General features: G+C 43.0%; 2 protein-coding genes across 15 annotated transcripts in view; both read left to right on the forward strand.

The window, feature by feature from the left end:
• Positions 1-12,797, forward strand: part of HMGXB4 (HMG-box containing 4) — a 38,964-nt gene extending 26,167 nt beyond the window's left edge. For all 5 annotated transcript variants that reach the window (XM_023222126.3, XM_023222122.3, XM_023222125.2 and 2 more), the window contains 6 exons: positions 1,343-1,424; positions 3,267-3,331; positions 4,611-4,716; positions 5,510-5,679; positions 10,246-10,368; positions 10,865-12,797. In XM_023222126.3, the coding sequence (XP_023077894.1) occupies positions 1,343-1,424; positions 3,267-3,331; positions 4,611-4,716; positions 5,510-5,679; positions 10,246-10,368; positions 10,865-10,909 (591 nt within the window). In that variant the 3' untranslated portion in view covers positions 10,910-12,797. The remainder of the gene's footprint in view (positions 1-1,342; positions 1,425-3,266; positions 3,332-4,610; positions 4,717-5,509; positions 5,680-10,245; positions 10,369-10,864) is intronic.
• Positions 12,798-16,275: 3,478 nt separating this feature from the next.
• TOM1 (target of myb1 membrane trafficking protein) overlaps positions 16,276-20,369 on the forward strand; it is a 51,530-nt gene continuing 47,436 nt past the window's right edge. For 7 of the 10 annotated variants that reach the window (XM_023222103.1, XM_023222100.1, XM_023222104.1 and 4 more), the window contains exon 1: positions 16,322-16,450. In XM_023222103.1, coding sequence (XP_023077871.1) covers positions 16,399-16,450 — 52 coding nt within the window. In that variant the 5' untranslated portion in view covers positions 16,322-16,398. Of the gene's footprint in view, positions 16,451-20,369 lie in introns of all 10 variants that reach the window. The other 3 variants (XM_023222107.1, XM_023222099.1, XM_023222109.1) reach the window with 3 other exon arrangements.

The raw sequence follows: 20,369 nt of genomic DNA on the forward strand, positions 1-20,369 counted from the left end.
ATGGCGTAAACCCGGGGGGCAGAGCTTGCAGTGAGCTGAGATCCGGCCACTGCACTCCAGTCTGGGCGACAGCGAGACTCCATCTCAAAAAAAAAAAAAACTGCCAGGGTCTAGTGTTACTACTAGCTTAGTGATGGTACTCTCAGCAAGTTACAGTTTCTCTGACTTTATTTTTTCCCATCCTTACAATGAAAAATTTGGATAGATGAATCTAATTGCATGTCTCTTTCTAGATAGAAAAAACTTAACTTTTTCCCCTTAGACCATGTATAATTGTAAAATGGAATGCATAGAAATATAATGTTCTGTTTTATATGTCTCTTGTTGAACCGACTTTAAAAATAATTTGATTTTGTTTCTCAAAAACCATATATTCCTTTTGGCATTGGGTCAGAATATAGTGAAGAACAAACATGCCTCAGGTAGTACAGAGCAGTTTGTTGAAGTGAAGACATTTCATCTGACAGTGACTACCAAAGAATTGTCTTTAGTTATTTATTCACTTCTTACCTTGAACCCAAAGAATGTGAACAGTCCAATAATGAGAAGCTACAAATGACAATAAAAGCAGGATGATGGAAATTACGAGATATGAAATCAAAACCAGAGAAGCAAAAAGAACATACATTTGGCTCTTGCGTTTCTGGCTCCAGAGTTTAAAAGGAAATTATACGGTTCAGATTTTCAAAGATGAGAGAAATAGATACCCCAGGAGTGATAAAGATTTTCTTAACACTGAATTCCGAAAGAAATATGTAACATGGGATTGTATATAGGGAGAAGGAAGGTCTTTACAAATAATTTAGCATGTGGTTTTTACCTACTACAATTAAAACTGATGTTCATCTCTGAGTTGTAAGTAACATGGATTAAAAATGTATTTTCCTGGCCAGGCACGGTGGCTCACGCCTGTAATCCCAGCACTTTGGGAGGCCGAGGTGGGCGCATCACCTGAGGTCAGGAGTTCGAGAACAGCCTGGCCAACATGGTAAAACCCCATCTCTAGTAAAAATATAAAAATTAGCCAGGCGTGGTGGCGGGCACCTGTAATCTCAGCTACTTGGAAGGCTGAGGCAGAAGAATCGCTTGAACCCAGGAGGGGAGGTTACAGTGAGCCAATATTGCGCCACTGCACTCCAGCCTGGGTGACAGAGCAAGATTCCATCTCAAAAAAAGAAAAAAAAAAATTATTATCCTGTTTAGGAAAGCTGGTTAGTAGTTTGGAACTCTTCCCTTGATGAAAAAGTTTAGGTAACCTTCTATTTTATTACTTTGGATTCAGGGTTACTAAACTTGGGTTCTAATCAAGTCTTACCCTGTTGTATCTTCTATGTGGCACTAGCCAAAAAAGAAGAACATGTCGGCCTACCAGGTGTTCTGTAAAGAGTATCGCGTGACCATTGTGGCTGACCATCCAGGTATAGGTAAGAACTTTGCTGATCTGTAGTGCTTTTGCTTTCCATTTATATCTTGAAGCAGTGCAGTTAATTTCTTCTTCCTGTAGCATTAGAGCATAGATAATCTTGTTTCTTTCCTCAGCTCTGCAAATCACTTTAGATTTTACCTTAGTTTACCTGATCTGTAAAAGAGATGAACTTTCTATACATATCTCTTAAACTGATAAGGTGGGAAACTACGTAAAAATAAATGTTATAAAGCACATACATAAATGCACAAAAATATACAATTGTTTATTTCTAAGATTCTACAATTGGCCTTTTCTTTAAACTGCCCTTGGATATAAAGTTATAATGAGATGTCTTGTATTATATTGTTGTAAAAATGCTCTTCAACTTACGATTAAGGTGGGCCTTAAATGTGCTCAGGACACTCATATTTGCCTACACTTGAGCAAAGTCATTTAACACAAAGCCTGTTTTATAATAAAGTGTTGAATATCTTGTGTAATGTATTGAATACTGTACTGAAAGTGAAAAACAGAATGGTTGTATGGGTACTAGAAGTACAGTTTTTACTGAGTACATATTGCTTTTGCATTCTCATAAAGTTGAAAAATCAAAAGTCAAACCATCATAGGTCTGGGACCATCTGTATTTGTCTCTGTATTAGAAGTTAATGAGGTGAGACACATGTCACTTAACTGCTACAGATTTCATTTGCCTAATGTGTAAAATCGCTGCCCTATCAACTCCAAAAGGCTACAGTGAGGCACACATGAATATGCTTTATAAAGCATAAAACTGTTATACAGTGGAAGGGTAAGATTACACATCTAGAGGATTGCTTCTGAGCTGCTCTAGGGAAATCCTTCTTTGGTTCTAATTGTTCAGAAATTTGGTAAAAACTTAACATCTTTTTTCAAATTCTACACATATTTTTTAACCTAAGTTGATAGGCCTTGTATTGTGGGATCAAATTAAAGAAACCAGAGGGAGGATGCAGTGGCTCATGCCTATAATCTCAGCACTTTGGGAGGCTGAAGTAGGAGAATTGCTGGAGCCCAGGAGTTTGAGACCAACTTGGGCAACATAATGAGACCTCATCTCTACAAATAATAATTTAAAAAAATAGCCGGTCGCGGTGGCTCATGCCTGTAATTCCAACACTTTGGGAGGCCGAGGTGGGTGGATTACATGAGGTCAGGAGTTCAAGAGCAGCCTGGCCAACATGGTGAAACCTGTCTCTACTAAAAATACAAAAATTAGCCGAGCATTTTGGTGCACACCAAATGGGTAATCCCAGCTACTCTGGAGGCTGAGGCAGAAGAATCGCTTGAACGCAGGAGGCGGAGGTTGCAGTGAGTCAGGATCACTCCACTTCACTCCAGCCTGGGCGACAGAGCGAGACTCCATCTCAAAAAAAAAAAAAAAGAAATTAAAAAAAATTAGCTAGGTGTGGTAGCCTGTGCTTGTGGTCCCAGCTACTTGGGGGGTAGAGGTGAGAGGGTGGTTTGAGCCCAGGTGGTTGAGGCTGCTGTGAGCCATTATCACACCACTGCACTCCAGCCTGAGCAACAGAGCCAGACTCAGTCTCAAAAAAAGACACCAGAAAGATGCTTAAGGAATAAATCCCTAGGGAGTAGATGGGTTAGGAGTTGAGACTGTCTTGTGACCATCAAAACATCCCCTTCCCTAGAGAAAAAAATCAAAGAAAAGCGATGGGATTGGGGTTGGTTTTCTCAGAGAACCTTGCAATATTTAAATCTGACCTTCAAAACCCTTTTCACAGTTTTCGCTCTCGCCAATCTTCTGTTTTGTGAATAGCTAACCCTTTACTGTATTGAGTGTTTTACTCTTTTATGCCAGATTTTGGGGAACTTAGTAAAAAACTGGCTGAGGTGTGGAAGCAATTGCCAGAAAAAGATAAACTGGTAAGTACACTTTCTTATAAACATATTTTTCAGTGCGTCTTGCCTTCCAAAATACCTAATTCTTCCATAGACCAGCCAGCCAAACAGCACTGAAAATAACAAAGAAAATTACAAATCAATAGAAAATGGTTTAGCAGAGGACATTAACACTGTTAGTGCCAGTTCACTGTACATGAGGATTTAGCTATAGCAAGACTGTCTTTTCTAACCTGGTCTAGTTTTTTCAACAGTGTTACATTTGAGCCAAAAGATGATCTAAGTTGAGGCATAACTAAAGTGTTAAATTATAAAATCAGAGCCCTTTACTGAAAACACCTAGTAATCAGTCATGGTCTGAGAACTGAGGAAAGTTATCCACTTAGCAGTCACTGCAGACAATAAAAACATGAGAATGTGCTTACTAGGTAACCAGGTTCAAGGTCATTATCCTCATCAACCATTACCAAATAATGTACCCTACTATCAAGAAGCTAGTAAGACACTGATACAGTCACATCTGGACTGGGCACAGTGGTTCACGCCTGTAATTCCAGCACTTTGGGAGGCTGAGGCGGGTGGATCACCTGAGGTCAGGAGTTCGAGACCAGCCTGGCCAACATGGCGAAACCCTGTTTCTACTAAAAATACAAAAAAATAGCTGGGCTTGGTGGCGCATGCCTGTAATCCCAGCTACTCGCGAGGCTGAGGCAGGAGAACTGCTTGAACCCCGGAGGCAGAGGTTGCAGTGAGCCAAGATCTTGCCATTGTACTCCAGCTTGGGCAACAAGAGCAAAACTCCATCTCAAAAATAAAACAAAAAACAGTCATATCTGAATCATTGAGACTTACGATATGAAGGTCATATAGGAGCACTATGTCATCTAGATGAACAACTATTTTTCACCCAGATAGATAGGATAGTTTTTGTTTTCCATGTTGTTGTTATCCTGCTGTTGTGTTGGTATTGCCAACAAGCAGGTTAGAAGAACCACAGAGACATTATCTTGAGCCAGATGTTTAATCTGTGATTTTACATTTCAACTTACAGTGATCTAAAAATCAGTGCCGAGATTTGACCATTAGCATTGAGGAATGTTTATACTCCTCTACTAAGATATTCATGTAGTCAGCTGTCTGAAGTCAGTTCAGTGACCCCCAGCTTAAAAGTTAGCATTAACCCTCTATCTGCCTGCCTCCTACTATCGCCTTTCTTTTCTCCATTTTGTTCTTTCATAACTACTTTTCCTTTTACTTTTTTGTCCTTTTAAATTTATTTTAATGTTCACTGATGTGATTGCAGATTTGGAAGCAAAAAGCTCAGTATCTGCAGCACAAACAGAACAAAGCAGAAGCCACAACTGTGAAAAGGAAAGCATCCAGCTCAGAGGGTTCCATGAAAGTCAAAGGTAGTGACCACATCCCCCTCCTGCTTTTCTCTAAAGCATGTGAATTTTGCTTCCTTGCTAAGAAACTGGGAGAAAAGCTTGCAATATTAGAAGTGGACCTTGATTCCCAGGTATTATTACTGAATGTTACAGGCTACCAAAAAGAGATGTTCAAATTTAGAAAATGTAAAGCAGAAGTCAGCAAACTTTTGCTTTAAAGGTCCAGAGAGTAGACCAGGCGCAGTGGCTCATGCCTGTAATCCCAGCACTTTGGGAGGCCAAGGTGGGTGGATCACCTGAGGTCGGGAGTTCGAGACCAGCCTAACCAACATGGAGAAATCCTGTCTCTACTGAAAATACAAAATTAGCCAGGCATGGTGGCGCATACCTGTAATCCCAGCTACCAGGGAGGCCAAAGCAGGAGAACTGCTTGAACCCGGGAGGTGGAGGTTGTGGTGAGCTGAGATCGTGCCATTGCATTCCAGCCTGGGCAACAAGAGCAAAACTTCATCTCAAAAAAAAAAAAAAATAGGTCCAGAGAGTAAATATTATAGGCCTTGTGTGTGCTGTATGCATTCTCACATTCTCTGTCACATATTCTTTGTTTTTCTATAACCCTTTAAGAATGTAAAACTATTCTTAGCTCACAGACTGTTAAAAAAAAAAGGAGACCACGGACTGAATTTAGCCCACAGGCCACAATTTTGCTAATGCCTGGTATAGTTCATAAAAAGGGAAAATCAGGAAGAACAATTTTGTGTTGTTCAAGGCTGTAGGCAAGTTTTACCTGTCTGCCTCATTGCTCTGTTCTCAGCCTCTTCTGTAGGAGTACTGTCACCCCAGAAGAAATCCCCACCCACCACCATGCTCTTACCAGCCTCACCAGCCAAAGCCCCTGAGACAGAGCCCATCGATGTTGCTGCTCATCTTCAGCTGTTGGGAGAGTCCCTAAGCCTCATTGGACACCGCCTGCAGGAAACTGAGGTGAATACAACTATCAGCAGCATGACTACAGTTTCCCATATAATTTGGATTCATTCACTCATTTTACATACATGTATTGAGCATCTACTTTATGCTAAATTATGCCAGGTACTCAGGATGCAGTGATATAGAAGATATAATGATAACAGAAATATCTATAGAGATACTCAGTCTACCTATTAGCTCTCAAAGTTTCACTAATGATATCCTACTGAAACAATGGCACAAAAAGAAATTGGAATACCCTGTAACTTATTTTTATTTTTTTAAAATGCAGTGGAGACTGGGCGCAGTGGCTCACGCCTGTAATCCTCATTTGGGAGGCCTAGCTGGGAGAATCGCTTAAGGCCAGGAGTTCGAGATCAGCCTGGCAAGCATAGTGAGACTCCATCTCAAAAAATACATATATTCAAAACATTTAAAAGGAATAAAAATGGGGCCAGGCATGGTGGCTCATGCCTGTAATCCCAGCACTTTGGGAGGCTGAGGCTGGCGGATCACAAGGTCAGGAGTTCGAGACCAGCCTGGCCAATATGGTGAAACCCTGTCTCTACTAAAAATACAAAAATCAACCAGGCATGGTAGTGCACGCCTGTGTTCCCAGCTACTCGGGAGGCTGAGGCAGGAGAACCGCTTGAACCTGGCAGGCGGAGGTTGCCGTGAGCCGAGATCGCTCTACTGTATTCCAGCCTAGGCGACAGAGTGAGACTCCATCACAAAGAAAAAAAGAAGAAATGCAATGGCGGCTGGGCATGGTGGCCCATGTATGTAATCCTAGCAATTTGGGAGACTGAGGCAGGAGGATTGCTTGAGGCCAGGAGTTGGAGAGCAGCCTGGGCAACATAGCGAGACCCCATTTCTACAGAAAATTTAAAAATTAGCCAGGTATGGTGGTGCACACCTGTAGACCCAGCTACTTGGAAGGCTAAGGCAGATGGATTGCTTGAGCCCAGGAGCTCAAAGGCTGCAGTAAGCTCTTATTGCTGCACTGCATTCCAGCTTGAGTGACAGAGCAAGACCCTATCTCTTTTAAAAAAACAAAAACAGGCCGGGCGCGGTGGCTGAAGCCTGTAATCCCAGCAGTTTGGGAGGCTGAGATGGGCGGATCACGAGGTCAGGAGATCGAGACCATCCTGGCTAACATGGTGAAACCCCGTCTCTACTAAAAATACAAAAAACTAGCCGGGCGAGGTGGCGGCCGCCTGTAGTCCCAGCTACTCGGAGGCTGAGGCAGGAGAATGGCGTAAACCCGGGAGGCGGAGCTTGCAGTGAGCTGAGATCCGGCCACTGCACTGCAGCCTGGGCGACAGAGCAAGACTTCGTCTCAAAAAAAAAAAAACACACAAACAAACAAAAAGGCAAGAAAAACGATAAGTACAAATTCCATAGCAGTTTTGATTACTTCTATCTACTTCTAAGAGACTTTGCATTTTTCTGTGCATTTCCAGCAAAGTCTTGAATAGATTCAATTGTATAGGAGATTAAGAGTTCCTCTATTTTGAAAATAGGTAGCAAATGGAGAAGTTAAGGTTCCCAGCTCTCCAGTACTCTACACTTAAATTATACAGTGCTATGTGCCCTAAGGAGATTTTTGTCCTTTTAAGCTTCGATTTCAAAAATCACTTAACCTGCACAGCTGTCGTGTTTTGTTTCTATCACCATATTCAATTTCTAACTATATTGTCCCCTTAGCTAACTCAGTAGTATAGTAATTCCGCTTTCTACCAAGTTCTAGTAAGACATTTCAGCAAAGAAGCCAGTCTAAGCTACTAAAGCCATTTTTAAGCTAAGAAATTAGTGTAGGAATGTAAAACTAATCACTTGCTTCAGTGTGGAAATTGAATTATTCAACAAATAAAATGCCAAAGGCCACAAGAGCTGAAGCTGTATCTAAATTCTTTGGCTAGTTTCTAAAAAATTTAGCAGGAGTCGAAAGAACTTCAGCACTTTCATATAGGCTCGATAGCTGAATGGATATAGGTATTTCCAGAAGAAATATTCTGTGACCTTACTTATTTTTCATATTTAATCATTCTTAATTTCGTAAGAAGTTAGAAGTAAAAATGGTTTGTTTTAAGCATATTCTGAATTTTCCCAGATATTTCCATTTAGTTTAGTAAGCACAAAGTTCACCCCTTTAAAGTGCAGAATTTAGTGATTTTTAGTATATTCACAGAATTGTGAATCACTACTATTTCATTCCAAAACATATTACTACCCCTAAAAGAAATCCTGTACCCATTAGCAGTTTTTCCCCATTCTCCAGCTCTAATCCACTTTTGGCCTGAATTTAATCATTTGCATAGATCCCCGTAATTTTACAATTTCCACATACCACTTACACTATTATTTACTTTACAGTTTTATTTAAATAAACTTGTCTATGCTTTTATATGACATTCATGACATCTCAAGGGTTATATTCTATTTTTTTAACATACATCATAATGGATATATAATTATCAAAATAATATGTTCAACAGTAAATTAATGTTCATCATTTTAGCAGTAAAACTAGAACATACAATGCATAAGTTAGATAATTAAGGCTAGAGGCTGAGCACTCTGGCTCATGCCTGTAATCCCAGCACTTTAGGAGCCAAAATGAGAGGATCACTTGAGGCCAACAGTTTTGAGACCCGCCTGGCCAACATGGCAGAACCCTGTCTCTACTAAAAATACAAAAATTCGCCAGTCATGATGGTACACACCTGTAATCCTAGCTACTAGTGAGGCTGAGGCAGGAGAATTGCTTCCACCGGGAGGTGGAGGTTGCAGTGAGCCGAGATCACACCACTGCACTCCATTCACCATCCAGCCTGGGTAACAGAGTGAGACCCTGTCTCAAAAAAATAAAAATAAAAAAATACATGTGTATATATATATGTATCTTAAGAAAGTTAAGGCCAGAACCCAGATTGCAGAGGGACTTCATAGACATTCTGAAGTGTGTATACTTTACTGTTGGGGAACTGCAGGGGTTTTTAGAGTGGAAAGGGATGAGATCAGAGCTCTCATTTACTTTTCTCTGAGAATATCTTTTATTTTAGATTGGAAGTGAAAAGAGACCAGAAGTGGGGAGAAGTTATAACAATAATCCTAGTCTAGATGTGACAAAGATAAATTAGCTATAAATAACTATAGGGCAAAGGTAATGGAATAATATTGCTAATTATATTTTTGGGGTTTTAGCTATTATCTTCCCTATATATTAACATTTTATTGAATGCTTACCCAACTTTGGTTCAGAGTGCTCAATATGAATTACATCATTTAATTCACACTGCAGCTTTGTAAGACAGAATTTTTGTTCCCCCTGTTTTGCAGAAGAATAAACAGACTTGAAGAGGTGAAGTCACTTTCTCTAGAGTTCAGCCCCTAAGTGGTAAAGCAGAGACTTGAATTTGGAATGTGACCTCAAAGTCCGGATTCTTAACCTCTTACTGTGCTGCTGCCCTCAGAAAGTATAGAGGGGAGATGTTGACAAGGAGGATGAGGGCAAGGAAGAGTCAGTGATGGCTAGGCCTTGAAACTGGGCAGTTATGTGAATGATGGTGACTTGCAGAGAAATGGATGCTAAAAGGAGGGCTAGATTTGGATGGGAAGGTTATTCTTCCTTACAGCATGTTGAGATGGAGAAATATCCAAAAGGAGAGACCAAAAAGACAGCCAGAAATGCAATTTTGAAGATCAAGATTTTGGTAGTAATAGTCATAATTACTGATATTTTTTGAGTACTTAACCATGTATTAAGCACCATCCCAAGTATATTATATCTATTATCTCAATCCCATCTGCTCCAGATGCTGTTAGTATTTTACAAGCACAGCATAGTAAGCAACTTGCCCAGGTACAAAACAGTGAACAGTGGAGCCAGGATCTGGACCCAGGCAGTCTTGAATCCAGAGCTCATTTTCTTAAGGACTCTGCTGTGCTGCTTCCCAACATGACGTATCCTCACAGTGCTTCTAGTTAAAGCAAATTATACAAGAACTGGGCAGTAGCAACAGTCTTTCTTATCTCTTTGAATCACAAATATATAGACAATATGAATTACATAAAATGTTAAAATTTGAACCAAATTCACCTCTCTTTGAAAGTGAACAACTCAACCTAGAAAAATTATATCATCAGCTATCAAAAGCTACATACATGTAGAGTTATAGGATTCTCATAGTAATCACATCTGAGCTATATTTGTGGAGTTTATAACAGATACACTTTGCATACATAATCACAAATCTTACCAACAGCTCTCCAGAGTAAGTAAAGCATTTTTTACTATTCCTGTTAAAGAGACAGAAGTTAAGTATTTGACCTCCCCAAGGTCACATAGAAGGTAAGATGAGCTAGGATTATAGAAAGGAAACCTAGGAATGTGTTGTAAACATTTTCTTTCTAAACAACTTAAAGAGTTATCAGAGTAAACTTTCCATTTCTGCTATAAAGTTTCGAATTGTAAGATTAGAACTGCCTAGGATTTAAAGTGCTGTGTGAGGAAGTCAGCCCAAACACAGAGAGAGCATCAGGAGTGTGACTCAAGCAACAACCTCCTCTCCTTTTCAGGGTATGGTGGCTGTGTCTGGCAGTTTGTCAGTGCTTCTGGATTCCATTATCTGTGCCCTTGGCCCCTTGGCATGTCTCACCACACAACTACCTGAATTGAATGGCTGTCCCAAACAGGTCTTGGTGAGTTTTCCCTGGATTTTTAGGGTCAGACCCATTGGGCATCAGAGATGCCCTGCCTTAATAATGACACTATCAGACACAGACTCATAAGGCTTTGTGACACACAGTGCTTCCTTCATCTGTTAGCTCATGGAACATGATGCTATATTATCAAATGTATGCTGTGCTTTCACTGAAACTAGAAAACAAGCCATTGACCAAAATAGTGCTTAAGAAAGAAGCATTCCAGCCCTTGAGGTACCGCAATTCCTGTGTTTCCTGTTTGCTGTTCTACACCCAAAGACGGTACAGGAATTGTCTCCCTCTTTTTTACTAGGATTAATGGGAGAAGTCAGCAGAAAAGTTCCTAGCATAACAAACAACAGGATGCCATCTTCATTCTCACCTGTTTTTGTAACTCCATTTGATTTTTTTTATCTCTCTCCTTGAACAAAGAAACATGTCAGGAAACCAAGGTAAAGTACTCTTCAGTTGAACATTTTTCTTTGTTTTGCAGTCAAACACACTAGACAACATTGCTTACATCATGCCTGGACTGTGACAGCAAAGAATCCTGGGACAGAAACCTTATCCTACACCATTGCTGGTTTGTGTATATATGACTGTTCCAGATTCCTTCACTGGCCTCTGGGTGTAGGTTTTAAATTTTTATATCTATACATACATATATACATATATATATAATGTACAATATATACATAGGACTGTAACTACTTTGCTTTTAATAATTTTATGAAATGGCAAAGGTTTAGCCAAGAGGAAATTTTGGCATGAATACAGGCTTGGGATTCTTTTTTCTCCTGTGGTGGATAAATCTGCCTTAAAAATCAATGTAACTTGGGGGCTGGGGGCTTGTTCTGGGTGCCAAGCGCATCTCTTTATGGACAGCTAAAATGTGATTATTTTCCAAACTCAGTTGGACCTCCAGACCCATCACTGACCATTTGCCTTACCTGTCTTAGTCTGAAATATGTAATAGGAAAGATAACGGGAAAATGCCAGTTGACTGAAAATTCAAAGCCTTTCAATATGAAGTGACCCAGGTGGGAGGTGATAAAATTTGTTCCCATTATAGTTATGAAGGTGGCTTAGGTGAATTGAGTAGGGGGTTCATTCCAATTCCTACTGTATAGGTGTCCATGTCTCAAAATTTATTGTAATCATTGGTACCATTGGCGGCCTCAACAGAGGCCAAGGAGTTCTGTGAGCCCTGGCAGCAAAAAACACCTTGGAGGGTGAGGCTGTCAGTGCCACCAGTTGGACCTCCATACATTCTGAGCTAACCCAGAATATTTAGTCTGCAGAACTAAGAGCTAGTGTCTTTCACTGGCGGCATGAAGTTAACCACCAAGTCCTCACAAGCCGTGCTGCTTAGTTACTTGGTGGTTATGGGTAAACTTTGCCCAGCATGATTTTTGGATTCATCTTATCGGTCCCCCTGGTGGACAGATACACAGTGTTCTGCATTCCACATGTAAGTGAATTGCAAAAACAAAACAAAACTCACTCTCTTGTAGGTTTATTTATGTGTGTGTGAATGTGTATTTTAATTATGTGTATTTAACTCTTTAAAATCTCTTAGATTTTAATTTATCCTGTAAATTTCTGTATATATAATTTAATAACAAAAGCCTCCACCAGCAACAGCATGTGGAAGATACAGATTTGTCATTTCTCCTTCCTTCCCTCCCTTCTTTCCTTCTTTCTTTCTTTCTTTCCTTCCTTCCTTCCTTCCTTCCCTCTGTCCTTCCTTCCTCCTGATCTGTTCCAAAAACTCTGAATCATTTACATTTTAAGGTATTTTACCTCAAAAAGGAATCATTGTGTTAGGATTCTAATTCTTTACAAAGAACTTCATGGGCTTCAATAATGTCTAGAAAGTAAAATAAAGAGGAATGTTACCATCCCCAGCTGCCCTTATTTCCAGAGAACCAGACTTTTGCTTCCCAGTTGGAAAGAAGACAGTTGAGCACTTCAGGATGGTTTTTAAATCTGCTGTGAGATTCTCTGCCAGCAACAAGCTCTGAGCTAACTGTGCTTGCTTCTCCTGGCCTAGACAGCACTGCAGCATCAAAGTAGATCTTCGGGGACAGTGTAGCCCGTCTGCATCCTATTTAATTTCTTCCCTTCTCCCCACCAGTGTTGTCACAGGGCTATGTTGCTTAAAGGTATTCTGGCTGCTGAATCCCTTTCTCAGCTCAGAGCAGTTTTGAGATTTAATTGGGAATACAGAGAAAGAAACAGGATTGTTTGGGAACCAAAATCAAGAGGAACAGAAATCTTAACTTGATTTCATGTATTAGAACATTGGGCCGGGCGCGGTGGCTCAAGCCTGTAATCCCAGCACCTTGGGAGGCCGAGACGGGTGGATCACGAGGTCAGGAGATCGAGACTATCCTGGCTAACACGGTGAAACCCCGTCTCTACTAAAAGATACAAAAAAAAAACTAGCCGGGCGAGGTGGCGGGCGCCTGTAGCCCCAGCTATTCGGGAGGCTGAGGCAGGAGAATGGCGTGAACCCGGGAGGCAGAGTTTGCAGTGAGCTGAGATCCAGCCACTGCACTCCAGCCTGGGTGACAGAGCGAGACTCAGTCTCAAAAAAAAAAAGGAACATTATACCATGCCTCTTCTCCATCTGGAAGTTTCCTGTTTGACACAGGGTATCTAGGAGGGGCGGAGAAGACATGGATAGTACAGGAAGACATTAATCCTAGCATTGTCATTTATATACATTAATGAAATCCTGATGAGGACCTGCTTTTTGTTTGTTTTCTTTTGAAACCCAGCCCTGTTGTATTTGTATTTAAAATTTGTACACATTTGTATAATAATCTGTACCTTGTGGTATTTGGTACTATTAGAGGAAAAACTTTGGATTCAGACCTTCTTGCAGTTTTTATATCATTGTTTTATTTTGTTTTTTAAATAAATTCTAGTGGTTTGATCCAAATCCCATTACAGTTGTTTAAAGAAATAAAATTTTGTACTTATATTATTAAAAATCACATTTTTAATATTTGTAGTCCAGTCTCAGCTGTCTTTTCCCTAATCATGATAATCACAGTTGCTATGAAATTATGAAACCTGTTTTTCACTCTATTCTACCACTATTTTCTTGAGAAAAAAATCAGCCCACAATGGAGATTTAATTTCTAATCTTAGCCATTTCCTAATATACTCCTTACTCTACTTCTATTAATTTTAACATTGTAGAGGCTTTCATTTTCTCTTTTGCAAACTGCAAATTTAGTGAATCTGATAACTGCACCTCCATGTATTGGCAAACAAAACTATGTGCACTATGGTGTTGGCCTAAATCAAGAAAATGTTCGTTAATCTTATATAAGGGTTGCATCTGAATCATGTGCTAAATGATATGTTTCAGTACTGTCCTGGCTTAGTCAGTAATGCTGTTGATAAGTTACTTAATCTTGATAGGCTTCCAAAGTCCCATCTATAGAATAGTGTTAAAATCACTTCCCTGTCTCTAGACCTGCAGCCAGCCAGCCTGACATGAATGTTTTAATAATATGAACATTGGATATATGGAGATAAGATCTTTCAAGGTAAAAATTTCAGTGCAAACACAAGGTGTTAAAAGTCATAAATAGTGAAATAATATGATTAATTAAAAGGCTAATGTCTTATGGAAAGGCAGCAAGGAAGAGACTACCGTATCACTGAGTGACTGTTAGAGTGATTTGCATACTTTGTCTCACTCATCCCCCCACAAAGCCTTATGAATGTTATCTCCCTTTATAGATGTGAAAATGTACTTTTCCCAAGTTTATACTGCTAGTAAATGGCAAAGGCAGAATAAGAACAGTGGAACAGGTGACCTCAAACCTTAGGCTCTTTTCTACCCCAAGCTACTTTCAGATTTAAATCACGTATATAATTCATCAGAATGCTTTCCATTATCTCAAGTCCCGAGCAAATGTGATTGTAGGAATGCCATCTGAGATCTTTGCATTGTTCAGCTATCTAGCTGGCTTTCACTCTTGTCATACTATTGTCTTTAAATTTTGAAGGCAAGGTTATCTTGATTTTTGTCTGTAAGCGCTTAAAGGATTTAATAGATTACATTTATGCAGACTGTCAGTCTTAAGAAATTTGAACATTTTAACCCTCAGTAAGGCATGATATTACTAAAACTCTTGAAAAAGTAAATTGAAACACTTACTAAATGAGTTTGTTCCTTATTAGCACACTTCTTTTTTAAGACAGTTTTAATCAGTTTTGTACTAACTTAATGTTTGCCATTTACATCCCTATCTACTGTGTTGATAAAATCCATATACTGGCCAGAGGAAGAGGCTCATGTCTGTAATCCCAGCACTTCGGGAGACTTAAGTCAGAAGGATCATTTGTGGCCAGGAGTTCGAGACCGGTCTGGGGAATATAGCAAAACCCCATCTCTACAAAAACTAAAAGATATTAGCAGGCATGGTGGCATGCATCTGTAGTCCCACCTACTCGAGAGGCTGTAGCCCCAGGAGATCGGGGCTACAGTTGCACCGCTGTACTCCAGCCTGGGTGACAGTATGTCTTTAAAAATAAATAAATAAATCCATATAGTTCCATTTCTGTTTGAATAGCTATATAGTAATCATTTTGCATGGAGTTGTTTTTGGTTTTTGGTTGTTTTTTTTTTTTGAGACGGAGTCTCGCTCTGTGGCCCAGGCTGGAGTGCAGTGGCCGGATCTCAGCTCACTGCAAGCTCCGCCTCCCGGGTTCACGCCATTCTCCTGCCTCTGCCTCCCAAGTAAATGGGACTACAGGCGCCCGCCACCACACCTGGCTAATTTTTTCTATTTTTTAGTAAAGGCAGGGTTTCACCGTGTTAGCCAGGATAGTCTCAATCTCCTGACCTTGTGATCTGCCCGCCTCAGCCTCCCAGAGTACCGGGATTACAGGCGTGAGCCACCACGCCTCGCTTTATTTAGGTTTTCTATCATCCAGAATTTGTGCAGTCAATTTACTAGTCTTTCAGATTTAAAAACCACAAACATTACAATAAATACTAAAGCACCCACAGTAGCCAGACTACTAAGGCCATGGTTATTGTATTTTTGGAGTACATGTCAGAAGAAAAAGTCATAACCCATAGATAGGTATCTAGTGTGTGGGGTCAGCAGACACACCACACACAGCCAGGAAGGCTGAAGAGATTAGAATCTCAACGCTGGAAAAGGCCTTTGAGATTCTTAGCTTGGGGTCCACGGTTGTACTTCAGGGACCCCAGAAACTCCCTGAGGTTATAAGCAAAATTCTATCGCTGCCTTTTTTCTTCAGAAAAGCTCATGGCTTTTGCCAAATTCTCAAAGGAGACTGTGACCTAAATAAAATATTTTTAAAAAATGCTTACGAGTCCTTGATCTAATTCCAGTATCTAGAGAAAATAGGAGCTGTGTTTGGCTCACACAGTAAATTGATGGCAGAGACGGGTATCAAAGCCCCACTCGTGACTACATCTTTAAGGTAAGATAATTTGGGCTGCAAGCAGCGTGCATCTTGGAGCGGGGAGACCTTGACATCAAACAGGAAGAGTCCTATCGGGGCAAGGAGACAGCAGCCCAGAGAGGCTGTCACCCAGGGTAGGTGTGCAGTCACAGTGAGATCCCAAGGATTAAGGGCTGTGACACTAAGTCTCGGCTTCTGTGTAATCTCACCCAAGTCACTTCCTTGGTCTACGACCCAGTTTCCCAAATATGTGAAGGGTCCTGTAGACCTCGCCCTAAAAGGTCAGGGGCGTGGCTTAAAGGGGACCGCGCTTCCCGGGCCCCGCCCCCAGGCTCTACGTCGTGCGTGACGCCCGCCGCCGCCTAGGAAGCGACGATGAGGTCATCGCCCTCCGCCTCGGGGGCGGAACCCTTGCGCGTCAGGGCGGGGCCTGTGGTCCAGCTCCGCTCTGCCACCGCTCCGCCCACGCCTCCTCGCCGGCCTTCGGGTGCGTCACGTGACGGGTTGGCGGCGCTGGCGGTTGCTGTCAGCTGATTCCCGGGGTTGGTGGCAGCGGCGGTAGCAGCGATGGACTTTCTCCTGGGGAACCCGTTCAGCTCTCCAGTGGGACAGCGCATCGGTGAGTCCCTGGAGCCCCCCACACCTCCGCCCTGGTGCTCCGCACCCAGCTTCGGTCCCCTGGGAAGCCTCCGGGTGCCTAGTCACTGAGGCAGGGAGGGCAATGAGGCTGGCGTGTAGCTCTCCGACTTGGCCCCGCCCAGCTTTCCTCCCACTCTTGATTGATAAGAACTTGGGCCATTAGGAAGCCTTGGCTTGTGATAGATGTGTACGACAGCCAGTAGATAAGGAGAGAGGGCGGGTCCGGATGCCCACCGCGCGGCCAATGTGTGTCTGCTGGGGTCCCGAATCCAGGGAGAAAGTTTTCGGGGTTAAAGGGACTGCGTGGTTGGCAGTGGCTGGGCAGCTGTGCTGGGTCCCGCCGCCTGGGCTTTGGCCAGCTCCTTTCTGGCTCACCGGGCTCTCCGGACATGGACACCTGAGAAAGGCTAGAAGTCCCTTTTCCCAGGACCGCGAAGCCCGGGACTTGGCGTCTTGGGGGCGACTGGCCAGAGGGGACCCGGCGCCAGACAGCCCGCCGCCAGGCCTCAGAGACCCGGATCTCGGGACGTGTCCGCCTGGGCTCTTATCTCGACCCAGCCTCAAATGGACCCGCACAGACTCTGAGAACCTGAGCAGAAAGTGGTCGGAGAAACCCTCCGGGTCAGCCCACCTCGGTGCTCCGTAGGTAGGGCAGCCTGGCGCTCGAGCCAAGCCGAGCCCAGGGCACCTGGCGCCTGGGTGCTGGTCCGTGGTTCTTTGCACCCTGGTGACAAGATACTTATAGTTCTATGACGCAGCCTCCCTGGGAGGAGGTTTCGTCACCTGTAATTGGCGGGTAATAATGGTCCTTACCTCCGTGGGCTTGTTGTGAAGATTAAATTCCTTAATAAATGTGAAATACTTAGAACAATGCCTGGTACGTGGCCAGTGCTCTATAAAAAAACAGTTGTAGTATTTATTAGCATTGGGCTGGGCGCAGTGGCTCCCGACTGTAATCCCAGCGCTTGGGAAGCCAAGGCGGGCAGATCGCTTGAGCCCAGGAGTTCGAGACCAGCCTGGGCAACATGGCGAGACCCCTGTCTCTACAAAACAAAAACAAAAACAAAACAAAAAATACAGAAATTAGCCGGGCGTGTGCCTGCGCTCCCAGGCACTCGGTAGGCAGAGCTGGGAGGATTGGTTGCACCTGGGAGGTCAGGGCTGCGTGAGCCCTGATGGCGCCACTGTACTCCATCCTGGACGATACGGGGAGATCCCATCTCTTGAAATACATACATACACACACCCACATACATATATAAATATACACATACATACATGTATATATTTACACACCCACATTGTTCCTGAGATACCACCAAGTGGAGGTTAGGAATCCCTGGAAATCGCTGGGCAGTAGGTCTCATAGGTGCTTGTTCTTGGACACCAACACCGTGAGAACCGACATGCCTTGACCCAAACGGCCACACTTCTCCAGAGGATGGTCTGGGCGTTCTCCATTCTTGCATGAAGAAACCATCGCATTTCCGTGAAATCACTCTTTATCTTTTTTGATGATGACTTTTCGTCTTAAGTCCATACTGGGAAAACTTTAAGACGAGACATTCTTTCCATTCTTACTGTCTTGCCAAACCTCATGAAAGCTTGTCGACCCGGCTCTGTGTTGTAATCGCCACCGTGGCTGTTGGTGGCTCTTCCGAGGTTTTGTAATCAGTGCTCTCCAAGGGGGAGGTGGCAGTCCAGGATTTACACACCAGGAAGCTCCTGAACCAGGGAGAGGAACTGCCCTCTCAAAGGACCCCTGACCTCCCCTAGACACACCCACCCCACAGTGAGTCATGGGTTTTTGGAGCTGAGAAAAGCAAGCAGCTCTCCTCTCATCTTTATTTCTCTGACTACAGAAACCACTGCTTTTATCACATGCCAAGTTTAAGACTTACTACTTAAAAATAAACAAGTCAATAAAAGACCCGGCTTCAAAGTCAGCCGCATACTCTTAAGACTTTCTGGAAAAGCTCACCTGGGTTCCGGATTTCAGCTAGTCAAAGCAAGCTTCTCTTCTTACCCTGAAGGGTTGCCTTTCTTGGGCAAGAAATACTTCCATGCAAAGAGAATGCTACTAAATGATCATACCTTAGAGCACAAATAGAATTTTACAGCTGTAAGAGCTTTACCTTTGGAATTTTCTAACCCAGTGGTTCTCAGCAGCATTCCTAGGAGGGCATGTTAAAGCAAATGATATCTGGGCCCCAACTCCAGAGTTTCTGACCCTCTAGGCCTGCAGTGGGACTCCAGCATGTGAAAATCTTTTTTTTTTTTTTTTTTGAGACGGCATTTCGCTCTTGTTTCCCAGGCTGGAGTGCAATGGTACAGTCTTGGCTCACTGCAACCTCCGCCTCCCGGGTTCAAGCGATTCTCCTGCCTCAGCTTCCCAAGTAGCTGGGATTACAGGCACGCGCCGCACACCCAGCTAATTTTGTATTTTTAATAGAGACGGGGTTTCTCCGTGTTGGCCAGGCTGGTCTCAAACTTCTGACCTCAGGTGATCCACCCACCTCGGCCTCCCAAAGTGCTGGGATTACAGGTATGAGCCACCGCGTCTGGCCTAGAATGTGAATTTCTGGCGACTTCCCAGGTAATGCTAATACTGTTCCAGCCCATCCCCTTCATTTTACACTGGCAGAGACTGGGGTCCAGAGAAGGGAAAGTGGAGGCTGTGACTCACCCAAGACCCCAGTGAATTGACAGCAAAACTGAGCCATTGAAATTTAAACCAAAGCTGAAGAGGCTCCAAAAGTAGAATTAAGAGTTTGAGTTAATCCCCTCAGTATCCCATATTCTTTTAGATAAAGAGGCGGAGGAAGTACTGCTCACTGGCTGTGATTACTGATGACATAGTATAGCTGCTTATAATTCTGTAAACCAGGCCCCTCCTTGCTGCAGGAGTACCGTCTCTTCTCAAGCCTGCCGACTCCTATGCCCTTGTTGAAAGGAGAGCTGTAGGGCCATATGGAATTGACATCCCTCAGCTGGCGGGTTCTAATGATGCTAATCAGGAATGAGTATCAGGCACTTAAATCACAAAGTTCTCATTCACCTCCCCTCCCGACACACACACACACACACACACACACACACACACACACACACCCCTTTGTGTTTGCTGGTCCCTCTGCCTGGGTTGCTTCCTCATGTGCCCCGACTGAGGAGCTCCAGATCACCTTTCAAAGTACAGGGTATCATCACCTCCTCCCTGAGGCCTGCCCCAAGCCCAACATTGCTCTTTTACTCTCCCGTTATCCCAGGTCCTCGGACCCCCTTACCATATGACTCTGGGCTCTGACTCTCAGCTTCCTCCTTGGTACAGTGTTGCTAACAGCATCTGCCTCACAGGGTGGTTGCTAGAATGAAACAAGATAGTCCTCTGAGAGTGCCTGGCACAGTATGAGTGTATGGAAACGTTAGCTCTTCCCGTCATCATCACCACCATCATCATTTTTATTATTTCTTTCTTTTTTTTTTTGAGACAGAGTCTTATAAAAGGCTGGAGTGCAGTGGCACAGCTTCAGCTCACTGCAACCCCTGCCCCCCGGGTTCAAGCAATTCTTCTACCTCAGCCTCCCGAGCAACTGGGATTAGAGTTGCACACCACCATGCCCGGCTAATTTTTGTATTTTTAGTAAAGACGGGGTTTCACCATGTTAGCCAAGCTGGTCTTGAACTCCTGACCTCAAGTGATCCGCCTGCCTCAGTCTCCCAAAGTGCTGGGATTACAGGTGTGAGCCACCACGCCCAGCCTGTTTTTATTATCTCTACCCTCATCATACTAATATGCCACCATCCCACTCTCTTAGTGGTTGTGCGTGTCTGTCTCCACAGCTAGGCTGAACTTCTTGAGAGCAGGAACTGTGCCTTATTTCTCCAGACCCTCAGCACCT

Source organism: Piliocolobus tephrosceles, chromosome 19, assembly GCF_002776525.5.
Source record: "Piliocolobus tephrosceles isolate RC106 chromosome 19, ASM277652v3, whole genome shotgun sequence".
NCBI lineage: Eukaryota > Metazoa > Chordata > Mammalia > Primates > Cercopithecidae > Piliocolobus > Piliocolobus tephrosceles.